Source organism: Lycorma delicatula, chromosome 12 (genome assembly GCF_047948215.1).
Source record: "Lycorma delicatula isolate Av1 chromosome 12, ASM4794821v1, whole genome shotgun sequence".
Classification (NCBI taxonomy): domain Eukaryota; kingdom Metazoa; phylum Arthropoda; class Insecta; order Hemiptera; family Fulgoridae; genus Lycorma; species Lycorma delicatula.
The window spans coordinates 23,312,947-23,330,893 of NC_134466.1; the positions used below are offsets into that span (position 1 = coordinate 23,312,947).

A 17,947-nucleotide genomic window follows, 5' to 3' on the forward strand; every position below is an offset into this window, starting at 1 on the left:
GAATAACATAAATTTTCTTAATTTATTGGAACAACAGAATTAAGTTGTTTTTAACAGAATTTAAATTCTGATAAAAGACATATACAAACAACGATGAAATTAATTTCACAAGAACTACTGGTGAAATATACAAATAGATCTTTTATTCTGATGTTTACATAATAATATATTATTTAGCTCACATTAGGAATGAGTATACGAGATCCGTTCAGAAAATAACCAACCATTTTAATTATGCGCCAACAGATATTTAGTGACTGTGGTTGGCAGCACTGTTATTCTGCATAACCTCCTCTGCAACCACATGTTCTTGGATTATTGGTATCTCATTTAATTTTCACGTTATTATTATTTGAGTGCAACGTGTTTAAGTGTTAGTAAAACGATTTTTGTAATGTGCAATTTTTGGGAGCAATGGATACAATATAAAATTTTGCATGAAACTGGGGAAAACTTTTACAGAAAAGTTTCAACTTTCGAAACAAGCTTACAGAGATGACACTTTAGGTGTACACAATGTTATGAACAGTTTTCACGATTAAAAATGGTCATCAGTCAATTAAAGGTGGTCATCGACCAAGAAGGCCTTGGACTTCAACTGATGATGACACCTGCATTCAGAAAATCAACTACCTGGTGCATGCAAATCGCCGATTGACTGTCAGAGAACTTGCACAAGAGGTTAAAGCATCTTGATTGGATAATGCCATAACATTATGAGTGAAAAATTTAACACGCATCGAGTTGCAGTACAGTTTGTTCATTTGATGACAACAAAAAAGGACATCGAGTAGATGTCTGGCAGCAACTTCTTGAACAAGCAGATGACGATGAAATATTCATGCAATGGATCACAACAGGAGATGAAAGCTGGGTTTACAGCTACGATATTGAGACAAAAGGTTCAATCATCACAATGGATTGACAAAGAAAGAAAGCATGTCAATTTCGATCCAATGTCAAAGGAATGCTCTCTGTTTTTTTGATTTTAACGGAACTGTGCATTTTGAATTCTTGCCTCAAGGTGAAACAGTGAACCGGGCATGGGCATACTATCAAAGTGTTTTACAATGGTTACGTAAAAAAAATCCGCAGAAAGGGACCAGAGCTGTGGTAAGACAACTCATGGTTCCTTCAACACAATGCGCGCCTGCACACTCAGTTTTGTGCCAAAAATCAGACAACTGTCCTCCATCTGCCTCCCTGCTGGTCAAATTATTTTTCTCTTATTTCTGAAATTAAAATTGGCGATGAAAGGTTTAAGACTATTGATGACATTACAGCAAATTCGTCATGGACCTTAAAGGCCATTTAAAATGAAGCTATCCAGAACTGCTTGGCGAAGTGGAAACACCGCTGGAAAAAGTGTATTAGTAAGAGAGATGAATACTTTGAAGAAGACAAAAACCAATCATCTGTAAAATTAATAATAAAGATTAAAAACATTAAATTGGGTTACTTTCTGAACAGACCTCGTAGAAATACTACTCCACAGATAAAAAAAGAAACCTTGATTTATTCGGCATTTGCTTGATATATATATATATATATCTTTATATATATATAAATGTTAAGTTCATTTGTGTACGCTTCAAAAACTCAAAATGTTCTGCACCGATTGAGCTCAAATTTTATCACAATATATAACCCACATCAAAGATTGTTTTCATCTATTTTTAATTTGGAAATGTAAACAAAGGAAAACCAATCAGATCAATGCAAGATGGCCGATGTCAAACACAACGACCAATCACAAAGAGCCCGCATGGTCGTTGCCAATGTAAACAAAATCACAACTGATTAAGTATCAAATTTCTTTGAATTATTGTTTTAGCTGTTAAATAACAGCTAAAACAATAATTTTATTAAAAAAAAAAAACACCAAAACAAAAAGAAAAAGTCACCAAGAAGGATGACTTACAGTAAATAAATTAAAACACCCAACTTTCTTATAGCCCAGATAGACTTAAGACTATGCAAACAAAAAAAGTCAAAATAACCAAATACACAGAAAATAATATCCCTACATAATGACCAAAAAATCCTTTGTTAGGTTAAATATTCACTTTTGTCTGAATTTACAGAAGGCACTTACAACAAAGCATTGATAAATATTGAAGACAAGTGCTTAGCTAATGCAAATAAAGTTCTTAGTCAATGGGAATGCCAGCACCCACCCGAGCTGAGATTGCTTCATTTGATGTGGATTTACGCCGTGAACAGAGCTACAACATCGGTGATCTTCAGTCATATGTCCGATCAAACATTCCCAAATTAACGCGTGAACAGATAGGCATTTACGATCGCATAATGCAAATGATAAATGACGGAGCTGGGTGGACCTTCTTCTTGGATGCGCCAGGAGGAACTGGGAAATCATTCCTCATTAGATTGATTCTAGCAATGGTTCGATCAAAAAATGGCATAGCCTTAGCTCTTGCTTCGTCTGGAATAGCTGCAACATTGTTACCAGGTGGAAGGACTGCGCATTCAGCTCTGAAGTTGCCATTAAACATGCAAATCATCGAGACTCCTGCATGCAATATTTCCAAAGCATCCTGTATGGGAAAAGTATTACAAAAATGTAAACTCACTGTTTGGGATGAATGCACGATGGCACATAAAAAATCGCTTAAAGCTCTTGATCGTTACGAGATTTGCGTGGAATCGTTCAACCGTTCGGGAATGCTTTGATATTGCTCACAGGAGATTTTAGGCAAAGATTGCCTGTAATTTCTCGATCGACACCAGTAGACGAAATAAATGCTTGCCTGAAATATTCAACACTGTGGCGACATGTATGTACATTGCAGTCGACAACGAATATGCGTGTCCAGTTGCAGAACGATCCATCAGCTGAGGTATTCTCACGACAGTTACTGGGCATTGGAAACGGACAACTGCCAGTCGATGAGACGTCTAGACGAATATCATTTCCTGATAATTTTTGTAATTTAGTAACATCGAAAGAAGAACTGATCGAAAAAGTATTTCCTGATATTCAAACTAATCATAGAAATCACGATCGGCTCAGTGAACGAGCTATCCTTGCCGCAAAGAATAAAGATGTCTATCAACTTAATAATGTTTTTCAATATTCAAAGTGAGGAAATTGCATATAAGTCGATAGACATCGTTGTGGAAGCAGATGAAGTAGTTAATTATCCAACGGAATTTTTAAACTCACTTGATCTGCCAGGGATGCCACCACACATATTAAAATTGAAAATAGGTGTGCCAATTATCCTGTTGCGGAATATTAATCAGCCAAAACTCTGCAACGGCACGCGACTTGCAGTTAAGAAATTGATGAATAACGTAGTGGAAGCAACGATTTTAACGGGACCTTTCAAAGGTGAAGATGTCCTCATTCCTCGAATACCCATGATCCTGACTGATACACCATTTCAATTTAAAAGATTGCAATTCCCAATTCGATTGGCATTTGCAATCACAATCAATAAAGCTCAAGATCAATCTTTAGAATTGTGTGGTTTAAATTTAGATGCGGATTGCTTCTCACATGGACAACTGTATGTGCGTGTTCTCGAGTCGGCAAACCAGATAACCTTTATATCTACGCAGACAGTGGAAAAACAAAAAAATATTGTATATCCACAAGTATCGCAAAATTTAACTTCTAGGAAACGTATGCTTTTTTTGTTTCTCATTTCTCATCCATGCAACCACAATGTGCCACAGCGAAGCGTGGCGGGTACAGCTAGTATATATATAAAAGATGGCAAAGTGTTGCATGACTTTCCCAGCTACGACTATTCTTTTTAGCAAAGATTGCACATTCATGAACGTAAAAAAACAGATAAATTAACATTTTACAAAATACAGTCTACATAATTCAAAGATTTATGGGCACCAAACAGCCAATTTTTGTATTTTGAAAACTTGTTCTACCTTTTGAGAAAGACTCAAGGGATGATACACTTAAGAAGGGAATGTACATAAGCATAATAATGTTATGTATTTAAAAATGGTGACAAGCTTAGAATTTTATTAAAGCATTTCACACCGAAAAAACAGAACTGTTGTGAAGATTATTTACAGATTATACCCGAATAAGAAAGTAATAAGAGTAAAGGATGCTCAAACCGAGTGGTTTGACAAAGGAAAAAAGCAGCTCAAACTGAATGGTTTAACAAATGAAAAAGAGTAAGAAATAGTACTGCCTGTAACAGATTTTATTTGATACACACATTGTTAAAGATATGATCAAAAATATTCAAACACATGATTTTAAAATTACAAGATTTATAATATAATACGGAATAAAAATAATATAGAGAAAAGAAAATTAATGAAAAATAAAAGGCAATAATAAGACGATGAATCTCAGGACAAAAAATGGTAAATTGAATAAATAAAACATACATATACTGTTAATAGAAAATTACAACAGTGAAAAAAGGAAAAAAGAGAGAACGAAACAAAGAATAGTAGTGCCTAAAGCGTTTGATAGAAAGAAATGGTTATCACACCATAAAATGGAGTTAACATTTCAAAATAAGAAGAAATGTACTTCTAAATGGATGTGAAATATGGACACTAAGAAAAAAAATTGAACGATTTTAATATGGGCCAGGAAGAGGTGAAAAGAAAATTAACAAATGGGCAGACAAAATGAAAAGGTAACGTGAAGAATTAACAAGAGTAGAAACTCATTCAAAGCAATTCAGAAAAAACTGGCTGAGACAAATTATGAGAGGAAGATTGATTAAAATAGAATCGGTAGTGTAAAAAAAAGTAAAAATTATATTGATTATCTAAAATGAAAATTGGAGATATGAGAATCTTTAAAAAAAGCTAGCGGAGCTTCATAACTTTCCTGAGAAAATTAAATAGAACATTAGAGAATGCAAGCATGCAAGTAAAGAATTATGGAATGACCCATGGCAGTTGTAAACCCATACATTGTAACCAAAATTAATAAACATCAATGATATGTAATCAGAATCAAGCAAAAAAATCAGATATTTATAATAGATATTTTATACTGGCCCTCAGAACTAAATGAAATTGCCCAAATGCACAATTGACGAGAAATAGTAATGTAATGAAATCAACTAATCAGTTTGAGAATGTGACTTGAGTTGAAAAATGATAAGTATTTTTTGAGTATTCAATACGGACGCAGATCTTTTGTGTTCCTTGTTATTAACAGAAACCGGTCTCTCTAAATTTTGCAACTGACCTTAATACTAATGCTTTGTTAGAAGCCGGTTTATCCGGCTAGTTATGGCGAAATAAATCTTGCACTGCGACCGCTGATTTCGTACTGAAATACGACTCGACAATGAAAACCCATTCATCTAGCAAAAACACCATCTTGTCTCTAGCAATACACTGATCGTTATGATTGCATTGTTGTTACTATCGGTAGTGTTCTACTGCGTCGCCACGAAGTTCAGATGTTGGACGAGTCCATTTCAGTAACGAGTAGGGGAGTAAGCTTGAGTTTTGAAATTTCATGGATGATGGATTGCGTTTTATATGGGACACTCTGTATTTCTAAGATGTGCAGTATAAAGCTGTTTACATAGTTAAATATCACTCAGTATATGTATATATTTATATAAAGTGTAAAAAATTTATACACAGTGAAATTTTGAGATACAGCAACCAGATTTTTACTCCCTTGCTTCCTCCTTCACTGACTGTGATCAAAATTAAACAGCATCGATTTCCCTTATACAAAAATAATTGCTGAATATCTTCTAAATCAGTCCATATAAAACAATATAACTACACAGCCAGAAAAATAAAAATGTTAACAATTAATCAAATTTATACAAAAAAATTTTTAAGAGTATTACCTTAAAGGTATGTAACCGGCATCAAAGTTTTTCATATAATGTGAAACATCCATATCATTATGTTCTTGACCACGTCCAGTCGAGCCAAAAGTTTCTATCACGTAAAACTCATTTTCCTCCATTACTGTGGCTTCACCACCCTTCACAATGGGAACAGTCTTACCGGCGTGGATACCTAAATAAAAAAGAAAAGAAAAATAATTTATTTGGCCAATACAGCATTTATCTCAACCACTCCTAACACTCTCTTTCCTCTCTCAATTTATGATTCTCTGATTCTGTCATTTTATAAAAATTCTACTTCTCTTCATTACAAATAAAAATTTCATTATGTAACTTAAATTGAATGGTTTATAAAACTGAGTATATTCATCTAATCAGAAATCCATCTAAACCATTCAGTTAATACAAAAATTAATAATTTTGTGACTGGTTTAATTAAGCAACACTGGGTAAAAGGTAGTAAAAATTAAGATAACAGTTAAATTGTTCCTCTCTTACCGTCGCTCATTACTCTTATCGTTGAACAATTCTTCCTCATATCAGTTCTGTGAACACAATCCTGACAAACCCCCCACTATGTTCTCTAAGTTGATAATACCAAAACTTGAAGAAATAATACATTCCTTTGTATTATTAAGGGGGAGATTGACCATTGACTGCCTCTGGGACTCCTCTTTTTTCGGATTCATGATTGTACATCAGCCACATCAAGTATTAATTCATTAAAGTATATATGCCTCTTTCCTAGTTTGTATTAAAACATTTTCAAAAAAAAATTAACCGTAATGAAAAAATCATTCATTCATATTCTTCCCTTCAGATAAAAATCCTGCCAATTTTTAGAAAATATTTTTTTAATCGTACATAAAATCAGTATTTAAGTGAATGTAATAAAATCAAAAATCATGACTGAAGAGTTTTAAAATTAACATAAAAAAAAATTTTGAGCATTTAACAACAAACTGAATAATTTTTTAAATAAAAAGATGTATGGCTGAAAAAATTTAGTAAAAACCAATAAAATACTAAATTTATTCAGGGTTTGTTCGTCATCCAGGCAAAAAAAAATTAATGATTGATTTTTCACTACAGTACCTGTAATGAATCTGTTTCATTATTCCCTGAACAGGGTACTAAATTAGTTATTATCATCATTCTTGCATTGGTTTCAACAGTTAGTAATTAAAGCCAATTGGTTGTCACTTCACCAAGTGATAGTAGACACTCTGATCTGAATCTCTGCTGAAAGGGAGTTGGTAAAAAATTCCTCGTTTGGTTCTACATGAGTAAAACCTTATTTTTTACTTGTGAAACAGCGTCATGCTTTGACATAAAGAAAAGTAACTCTTTAGCGAGCATCCTCAAGCTATTTTAGGCATTCCACCAAGAACTTCTGACAGTTACATTCTACTATATAAAAATTTTAATCTTATCAGCAAAAATTCTTTCCAATCCAAAAACATTATAAATCATCATTTTGCAATTCAATTGGCCTTCTTTTTTAAGAATTTTATGACAGTTAATCCAAATATCCAACACTAATCTATCTCTCACAGTTTTCCCATGCATAACATTATTATTATAAATATTACATCATAATCATAAACGATCACAACAATCTGTTGCCCTTCTACTTATAAATAAACTATTTCTGGCAACCTCTATGGTGAAGCAGTAGCATCTCGGTCATTCATTCCAGAAGATTATGGGTTTAAATCCTGGTCACACGTAGCTGTAATTGGACTTATACAGTCAAGCGAATGAATAAATTCTAGCAACAAGCACAATGAAAGCCGGGCGTGTAATGAAATTACAGTTTGTAAATGATTGATGAATATGTATTTTTGCTAAAATATTTGGTTTTTTCCTTCAAAAAATTAAAAAAAAGTGAATTTTTTTACCATTACAAGTTACAAAAATTTTGTTAAGTTATTTAAAATAATTTTTTCCCATAAAATATCTTTTACAAGTGGCTTTATATTAATGTAAAAAAATATATTTGATAATTACATTTAATTTTATTAATATTTTCTTTACAGATACAATAAAACAATTCTAATCAACAACAAAAAAAATGCAATCTCCAATAAAAATTTAACACCCAGCTCATCTCCAAATAACATTTGCTGGAAACATTAAATGTGCAAAAAACCACAAGAAAGTTTTGCTGCACGGTCAGTAAACTTTCAAAGGTGTAATTTTTAGCAATGTAAAAAACTATCACCGCTAACATTTACTATGACCATCAATGACATAGAATTAAAAAGTATAAACTGTACTAATAACGAATGGCATTTAATAAATAATAAAAAAAAAAAAAAACTAAAATAAAACTACAATGTAAATACTAACGATATGGTGAAATGGAGTGGCCATTGAGATCGATTTGACACGATATGTTTTGCCATCCAATTCGACTTCATATGACTCCATAACTTCCTGTACAGCAGCACCCACTTCACATAACTGAACATCAATTCCAGCAGCCTAAAATAAAACAGAAAATAATGTAATTAATCATGGAAACTGGATTACTTTAAATTTTAAAGGAATAAATTACAACTTATAAAGACTGCTACTATTATACCAGCAGTTTGAAAAAATAACATAACTGTGATGAAGATGCTGTCTACTTCCATTGCTTTGAAACTTTAATGATAAAGAAACAAAAAGAAAAATCTGAAAAAATACTATAATTTAAGGAAAAAATATATATATTAACAAATTTGCTGCTAAGTGAGTATACAAGGATAGTTTAATAATTATCCACAATTTCAGTACATAGCAGGAGTATAATAACTAATATTAAGAACATGTAGGGAGTGCAAATTAATGGAAACAATGCTCTGTAGAGGAAAATTTTGTAATATTCAAAATATGAGGTCTGTTCAGAAAACAACCGAACATTTTTAATTCCACACCAATGAAGATATTTAATGACGTACAGTTGGTAATATTGTGTTACGCATAACCTCCTCTGTAACCACATGTTCTTGGATTGTTGATATCTCATTTAGTTTTTGTGTTGTTATTTGAATGCAACATCTTTTAGTGTTAGTAGCGATTTTTGTGATGTGTGATTTTCAGGAGAAATAATAACGCAAAGTTTGGCATGAAACTGGGGTAAAACTTTCACAGAAATGTTTGAACTTTTGAAACAAACTTACAGAGGTGATGGTCTGGGTTGTATGCAACGCTAAAAATGGTTCTCATGATTTAAAAGTAGTCATCAGTTAACTGAAGATGACCCTCGACCGGGAATACCTTCGACTTTAACTGATGACAGCCGCATTTAGAAAATCAACCATCTGGTGCGTGCAATTGATAATCGACTGCCAAAGAACTTGCAGAAGAGGTTAGCATGTCGATTAGATTGTGCCATTAAATTTTGACTGAAAAATTGAATGTGCATAGAGTTGCAGTTGTTCCTCGTTTGACAGCAGAAAGACCATAGAATGGACATTTGTCGGCAGCTTCTTGAAGAAGCTTATGATGAAACATTCATGAAAAGGATAATAATGAAAGATGAAAATTGGGTTTATGGCTACAACAATGAGATATTCAATCATCACAATGGATTAGCAAAGGATTTCTACACTTCAAAAAAGCATGTCAGTATCAATCTGATATCAAAGTGATGCTCTCTATTTTTTTCAATTTTAATGGAATTAATGGTATTATGTAGTTTGAATTCTTGAATTCTCAACGTGAAACAATGAACCTTGCGTACTATCAAGGTGTTTTACAAGGGTTACATGAAAAAATCTGCAAAAAGAAACCAAAATTGTGCCAAGACAAGTCATGGTTCTTTCACCACAATGAAGCACCTGCACTCAGCTTTGTCAAATCATCAGTTTTGTGCCAAAATTCAGATAACTGTCCTCCCTCTGCCTACACGCCAGACCTGGCTCCTTGTGATTATTTCTTACTTCCGAGATTAAAATCAGAGATTAAAGGATGCAGTTTTTGAGACTATTGATGACATTAAAGGAAGGACCTTAAAGTCTATTTCCAATGAAGCTATCCAGACTGCTTCACAAAGTGAAAACACCACTGGGAAAAGTGTGTGAGTAGGGGATGGGAGTACTTTGAAAAGGACAAGGACCAATAATCTGTAAAATTAATGATAAAGATTAAAAAAAATTATGTTTGGTTATTTTCTGGGCAGATCAATGTCAAGCAAAGGGAGTCAATATGGGAGACAAATTTTTTTTTTCTCATAAAGGGTTTGAATAAAACTATAGTATAATACCATAGAAAATATTTTAGCTAACTAAGGAGACAATTAAATTATATATGAAAAAAATTTATCTATTCTTTGAAAAAAAATTTGAAATACCGGACTCATAACATCTGTCCGTATCTCCCTGTCCTCTTAACAGAATGTGACCAAAAACAAATGGCATCAATATTCCATGTACAGAAATGATCATGCTAAATTTCATCCAAATCAGTAAATCCAGTCTGAAGTTATTAAACAAAATGTAGGCCAACATATATATATATATATATATATGTTGGAAAATAACTCAGAAAATTATAAGAGGAACCAAACGACAAGCCCAAAAAACTTGATTCAGCAAATAGAAGAAAGTTCCAAGAAAACTAACTCCCGAGACTATTATAAAATTTTTGGTCAGGCTCTTCAAAGATATGAAACACCCACCCTTATGCTGAGAGGAAAAAAAGGAAATATGGCCCACACCAATAAAGAAAATGCTGAAATCTTGGCAGAAACCTTCAATAGACTCCTCAACTGTGACGACCCCCAGAGCTTTTTGAGATTGACACTGAAACTCCAGTTAAAACTTCACCGGTAAATATCAACCCGCCAACAATTCAAGAAGTTCTCGCAGCCTTAAATGAAATAAAAAACTACAAAGCAAGCGGAGAAGACCAGCTTTTCGCAGAACTCTGGAAACACTCATCAGTTTATTCAGTCAAAACTTCCCAACATCTATGCCTCGTGAAAATATGGAACGAAGAAAAACTTCCAGAACACTGGACCACAGCCCTCATTCATCCATTACATAAAAAAGGAGATAAAACTAATCCGGAAAACTAGAGGCATATCTCTCCTGGATTGCACATACAAAATCCTGTCGAGAATCATATACAACAGATGCAAAGACCAACTTGAACTGGAACTTGGGGAATACCAAGGGGGATTTAGGCCATGGAGAGGTTGCCCGGAGCAAATAATATCCTTAAAACTTATGATGGACTTATATAAAAGACGGAAAAAACAACTAATAATCACCTTCGTCGACTTTAAAAGGGCCTATGATTGTATACACCGACCATCCATGCTGAATATTCTGAGAAACCTGGGCCTTCACCCTAAACTCGTAAACATGATAAAATTAACTTTAACCAATACCCAGTCCAGAGTGAAATTCAGAGGTGAACTCTCTCAACCCTTCTACATAAAAACTGGATTGAGGCAAGGAGACGGCCTCTCACCACTCCTTTTTAACTGCGCCCTCGAATTTGTCATGAGAAAATGGTATGAAATAAATCCCAAAAATATAAAAATGGGTACTAAGAAAAACTCCATCACACTAAATTGCCTAGGATTTGCAGATGACCTCGCTCTTTTAGCAAATAATATTCAAGAAGCCAAAACACAAATCAAAACCTAGCACAAAAGATAGGGCTTCATATCTCTTTCGAAAAAACTGAACTAATGGCCATAGATCCTCTGGTAATAGAGCACATTACGGTAAACAATCAGAAAATTAAAATAGTAAAACAATTTAAATATCTAGGGGAAATAATAACTTATAATTTAAATGAAAAAGTGACATGGCAAAACAGGACAAATAAAATGATTAAATTCCAAAAATTAACTTGGTCAACATATAACAAAAAATCCCTTTTTTCTAAAACAAAACTTAAACATTATAAAACTGCAGTACAGCCAGAAGTCACCTACGGAAGCGAGAGCCTTTTCAAAATCACTCAGAAAAACCGAATTGAAAAAATTCTGAAAATAGAGAGGAGAATTGTCAGAACGTGTATCAATAAAAAACACCAAAAAGAAGGCCGATGGTGGATTGTGCCAAATGAGGTGGTGTATCGAGAAATAGAGCCTGTTACTGATACTATGCGGGAAAAAAAATCTCTTTCTTTGGTCATCTCATAAGGACACCGGAAACAAGACTGTCAAGAAATATCATTGAAAAGCTCTGGTTCCAAAAGCTAGAAGTAGGATGGATCAAAGAAATTAGAGAAAATATGAAAGAATTGGGAATTTCCCTGACTGACCTACAGAATAAAATTGGAAAAATTACAAAGCTAAAAGACAAAAACATTAGATTTAAACAAAAGACAGACAAACGACAAAATACAACGAAGAGGGTGTTTACAGATGAAGAAAAGAAAGCAAGATCTGAACGGATGAAGAAATACTGGGCAGCTCGGAAGAGTAAAATAACACGCTTTCTCAGAAAAGATCCAACTAAAATTGACTTAAGTGGTCCCATGTTGGCCGTAAAAGCATAATAATAATAATAATAATAATAATAATAATAATAATAATAATAATAATAATATATATATAAAACCCTCCAGAATCTTTCAATACTAAAATTGTTTTTTTATTAGAGGACACAAAATATTAAAGTTTGCAAATATCCTGATGTAAAAAATTTTACCCGATTAGAGAAAATTTTCTCAATTACATAGTATAAAGAATCAATAATTATAAAATACAAGTATACTCCTGGGAAAGTAAAAATTAAAAAGAAATAAATATTACCTTGATGCCAGTATTAGTCGCATTTCTAACGGCTTCAATCAATTTATCATATTTCGGGTTGAATGACAAAGTCCAAGCACAATCGATAATACGACCTTAAAAAAAAAAAAATAATAATAATAGACTTCTGTTATTTTTATTATACTACAAAAATGGAAACCAAAACATTCAAATTTTTATGCAATCGCATTTTAAAAAATTACTTTATCAAAAACAAAACTTATTAAATAAATACAATAAAACCTTGCTAAAATGGCTGATATCTTCATAACCTCTTTGAAGATATATTTTTGGTTTCTTAAATACGAGGGCTATTCAGAAAGTAAGGAAAGTTTCCACCTCACGCCGCCAGGTGCACGCCAATCGCATATATATTGGTGTGCTCGTGCTCGGCACCTCAGTCAGCGTCCAGCCGTGACAACGGGAACATCTCCGCACTGGCCTTTTTTTTTTATATACAAATTTGAAATGTGTGCTGCAATCGAAAATCCTGCCAATTGTGAGGTGCGGTCTGCGATTTGTTTTTTGTCGGCAAAAAACTTAAAACCAATAGAAATTCATCGGGAACTGTGTGAAGTGTATGGGAACAATGTAATAAGTGAAAGTTCTGTCAGGAAGTGGTGCATTCAGTTTAAAAATGGCCGAACAAATGTTCACGATAAAGAGAAGAGTGGATCATTCAGTTTAAAAATGGCTGAACAAACGTTCACGATAAAGAGAAGAGTGGATGTCCGAGCATTGTGACTGACGATCTGGTCTCTAAAGTTGACAAAAAGATTCGTGAAAACCGCCGTTTAACAATAACTGTGCTTTCTCTATGTTTCCCACAACTTTCACAAACTTTATTGTTTGAAATTGTTTCACAGAAGCTAGGCTACCATAAATTTTGTGCAAGATGGGTGCGTCACTGAGAGGTTGAGATCACAGGCGGCAGAATTCTATGACACAGGAATTTCAAACCTAGTCCACCGCTATTAAGCGCATGAATTTATATGGTGATTATGTTGAAAAGTAGTATTTTAGTCCCTCTTTCACATGTATATAATAAAAAGTTTTTCTTGTACTTGGTTTTTTAAAATTCCAAAACATTCCTTACTTTCTGAATAGCCCTCGTATCTTAAAAAGTATTTTTTTAAATACATACTTTCAAAACTACTCAATCAAATTACCTTGATATTTTTTTTGTAATAAAAAATGAAAGACCTCAAAATTTTATTCGGTATTAAATTAAGGAAAATCCCAATACCTGATAATCATACCGATCTAAATCATGCTTTCCTATGGCTTGCTTGTTACATAATAGGCATAAAATTGATTTATTCAATTTACTATTTTAAAATTATATTTTTTTTAAATAATACCGTTAATATGTGTTCCAAAATCAATCTTCGTAACATCATCGTACTCCAAAACAGTTTTATCACCAGCATTAGGGGTATAATGCGCAGCACAATGATTTCGTGAGCACCTATAAAGAAAAAAACCCCAAATTTTTTTTTTTTACTTTAAAGACAAAATAGCATTATCCAATAGACATTTTCCATCTGTCATTTACTAAATCAAACACTTACCACATTTCCAGCATAATGTAAATAATAGTGAGGACTAATGTATAATATTTAAATCGCTGATAATAAATCAATAGATTATATACAACAGTATTTGTTATATATAAATAGCTACAGTGAGCTTGCTTTTAATTTCATAATTTGCTGGTGTATATATAGAATGTTTCATTTTAATCGCCCCAGGGATTTTCTTGTAAACTACGCACAATACAAAATTTACCTAAACAAAAGTTACTCAGATTGGATAGAGGACACCTCATGGTGACCTTGGATTTGACCTTAATTCAAGGTTAACAACATTTTTTCTTATAGAATGACCTATGTTTGACCCCATCAATGAAAAGAGCAGAAAATTATACATTGGAATATGTGGTCACACAAATGATGTAGGAAATTTTTTTATGGGGTAACCAAATTTATGGTCATACGGCCATAAATTAGGGGTCAATCACATACAGTATTTGATTAACACAATTAGCTGATTCAAGACAATACCAGATAGCACCTCTTTTCATAACATAGAAACCCACCATTCATAAAACACTATCTCTGATGTCGGACCATATCATCTTCAAAAAAGTTCCAAGGTCATATATGTGACCACATATTTCCATGTAAAATTTTCTGGTCTTTTGATTGGCGGGATCAAAAATGGGTCATTCCATTTTGAAAAAAATCATGTTAACTTTGAAATAAAGTTAAGGTCAAGTTTAAAGTCAAATTCAAGGTCACCTCCTGAGGTGTCCCCTTCCAATCTGAGTAACTTTTGTTTAGGTCATTTTTTTGTATTATACATAGTTCACAAGAAAATCGCCTAGAGCAATTAGAATGAAATACCTATACATATATGTATATTCCATTTATTAGAATGTTTTACTTTCTCAGTGAATATAGTTAGAATGAATAAAAGTAGAATAGCTATATTAAAGGTAAAGTATGGTGATCATGTCAAAAATGAGGTATCAGATTTTTGTTGAAAATTTTTACATTTTAGGGTCCAACTAGTTAGTATATCTAGACCAAAAAAAGCATATGTATCGCACTGCTTTTGGCATTATATCTCAGGACTGACCACACCGATTTTTTTTCTTAGAAAAAATTTTACTTTGACAAATACATTTAGATATGAAAAATACATTGCATATATTCAAAATATATTTTTCAAAAATCAACCCCCACCTCTTAATACATGTTTTTTATTTTGCTCCATCTCACTTTGATCTAAATATGATTCAAAATATTTTCGAAAGTTTACACTTCGTACATAGTACTACCAAGAAACCTCTGTATTTTTAAAAATTATATTCCTAAAATGCATGAAGTTTTTAGAACATTTTATTTTTTTTATTTTAACCTCTATTGGATGATTTTAGATTAAGAAAAAGCTTTACTTAGCAAATTTGTTAAACCTATGTATGTATATTTTTGGAAAAAGTTTTCTTAAAATTTATTCCCCACCTCTAAAAAATATTTTTTCTGTTTTTTTTTTTGGCAAGTAGTTTCAATTTTGAATGTTTCAATATGGGACTGTTTTACAATGAAAATAAAAATACATAACATGTGTTTAGAAATGCTTCAATTTTTAATTACAGCTCGCAAAACATTTCTTCTACTCAAAGGGTAAAAATAAAGCCATTGGAAGTTAAATTAAGGAGCAAATTTGAGGTTTCATAGAGTTTTCAGATTTGGAATCCATCTATAATGGAATCTTTGTTGATATTCACAATGTCCAACTAGCATATTTCCATCACAACAGTAAACAAAAATTATGTTGGCATATTAATTTGAATACGCAGATATAATCAAAAGAAGTGATATGTGAATACAGTATTTTTCTTTAATTCTGAAAGCACACAAATCTATTCAAATGTAATAAAAGAAATTTCATTTACTGATCGGCTGTTAATATTATCAACGTAAAAATAAAAAATCTCTACTTATTTTTTCTATTTAATTCTTAATTTAAATTATATAATGAATCTTCATTTCTTAATATTTTTAATAGCTTAATAATGAAATTTAAGCTATTGATTTATTTATTTAAAACAAAACTGATTTTAGAAATACGCTGCACCTAACATATCTTAGAGATATTGCAAAGGGAACTTACTAAAATTTGGAACAGCGAGAGACTTCCAGAACACTGGTCAACAGCAATCATCCACCTCTTATTCAAGAAAGGCGATAAGATGGATCCAAACAACTATACAGGGGATCTTCCTATTAGATTGTATGTACAAGATCTTCTCTAGAATACTTTATAACCGTATAAAGGATCAACTGGAGAAAGAATTAGGAGAATATCATGGAGGATTCAGACCCTGGAGAAGTTGTGCAGAACAAATTATCACCTTAAAACTAATTATGGATATGTACAAGTTGCGACGCAAGGGCTTAATCATCATTACATTTGTGGATTTCAGATATATGACAGTATCCATAGACCATCTGTGCTTAGAATTCTGAGGAATTTTGGGCTGCACCCAAAACTGGTGAAAATGTTGGAACTGACGATGACGGGCACCCGGTCAAAGGTGAAGTTCAGGGGGGAGATATCGGAACCTTTTGACACAAAGACTGGTCTCAGGCAAGGGGACGGATTGTTACCATTACTGTTTAATTGCGCATTAGAATACATCATGCGACATTGGTACGAACAAAATCCAGAGAAAGTAAAAATTGGAAGTAAATTTAACAACGATCTAGCGTTCCTTGCAGAAACATAGGAAGAGGCTGAACACCAGATAGAATCATTGGCCTCTATCGCAGCGAAAATTGGACTTCAGATCTCGTAAGAGAAGACAGAAGCGATGTTCACTAGAAAGACACAGCGGAAACATTTGGAAATCAACGGTCGCAGAATTAAAATAGTATCAAAATTTAAATATTTAGGTGAATCCATCACATGGAATCTAAACGAAAAATAGCCTGGCAAGAAAGAGCACGCAGACTAGCAATGGCACAAGTGGTCACACGAAACAACTATAACAAGAAATGCATCTCCAAACAAGCCAAGATAAGACACTATAGTACGGTGATCAAACTGGCAGTAATGTACGGGTGTGAAACACCGGGTCAAATCAAGATAGCATCGAGAACTGAAAAATTAGCCAAAATAGAATAAAGGATCGTAAGGACCTGTATCGGCGGGGTATATTTGGTGAAAGGAAAGTGGAGATTACTCCTGAACCATAAAATCTATGAGGTCGTTACACCAATTACAGAAGAAATAAGAAAGAAGAAAATAAAATTCTTTGGCCACCTCTTGCGTTTGGAGGAATCAAGGAAAAGTAAACGACTCTTGGAAAGATCGCTAAAGCTAAAAACGCAACCGGTGTGGCTCACTGAGGTGCTTCAAGACATCAAAGAAGCAGACATTGCACTGCAAGATATCAGGACAGGATCTGGAAATTATAACAACTTGCCCGGTGTTAAATTTGCAGAAAAGCCTAAAAAGGAAAACTGGGATGGTTTGGACAGAGGAACGGAAAAGGGATTTTTCCAGGAAAATGAAAGAGTATTGGAAGATAAGAAAGAGTAAACATAAATGACTGATTTTGTTTCTAAGACATTTTCCAATATCAAAATGATCTTTGTTTCAGTTTAAAATGACACTACAATATTTTTCTGTCACATTTTGGTCTGTTTTGTTTTTAATAAATAAAAGTCAAATTTCTTAAACTCTTTTTCATAAACAATCCAACAATAAAATAAATTTCCTCAGAATTAAATTTTCTACAAACTTCATTTGTTTACCGACAATTTAATCAAGTTATTGTAAACCCTAA

General features: G+C 32.9%; 1 protein-coding gene across 1 annotated transcript in view; it reads right to left on the reverse strand.

Moving 5' to 3' along the window:
* LOC142333074 (methionine aminopeptidase 2-like) overlaps nt 1–17,947 on the reverse strand; it is an 87,600-nt gene that overhangs the window by 5,079 nt on the left and 64,574 nt on the right. Inside the window, 5 exon segments of the mRNA XM_075379900.1 lie at nt 5,829–6,003; nt 8,184–8,216; nt 8,219–8,318; nt 12,592–12,686; nt 13,953–14,059. Coding sequence (XP_075236015.1) covers nt 5,829–6,003; nt 8,184–8,216; nt 8,219–8,318; nt 12,592–12,686; nt 13,953–14,059 — 510 coding nt within the window.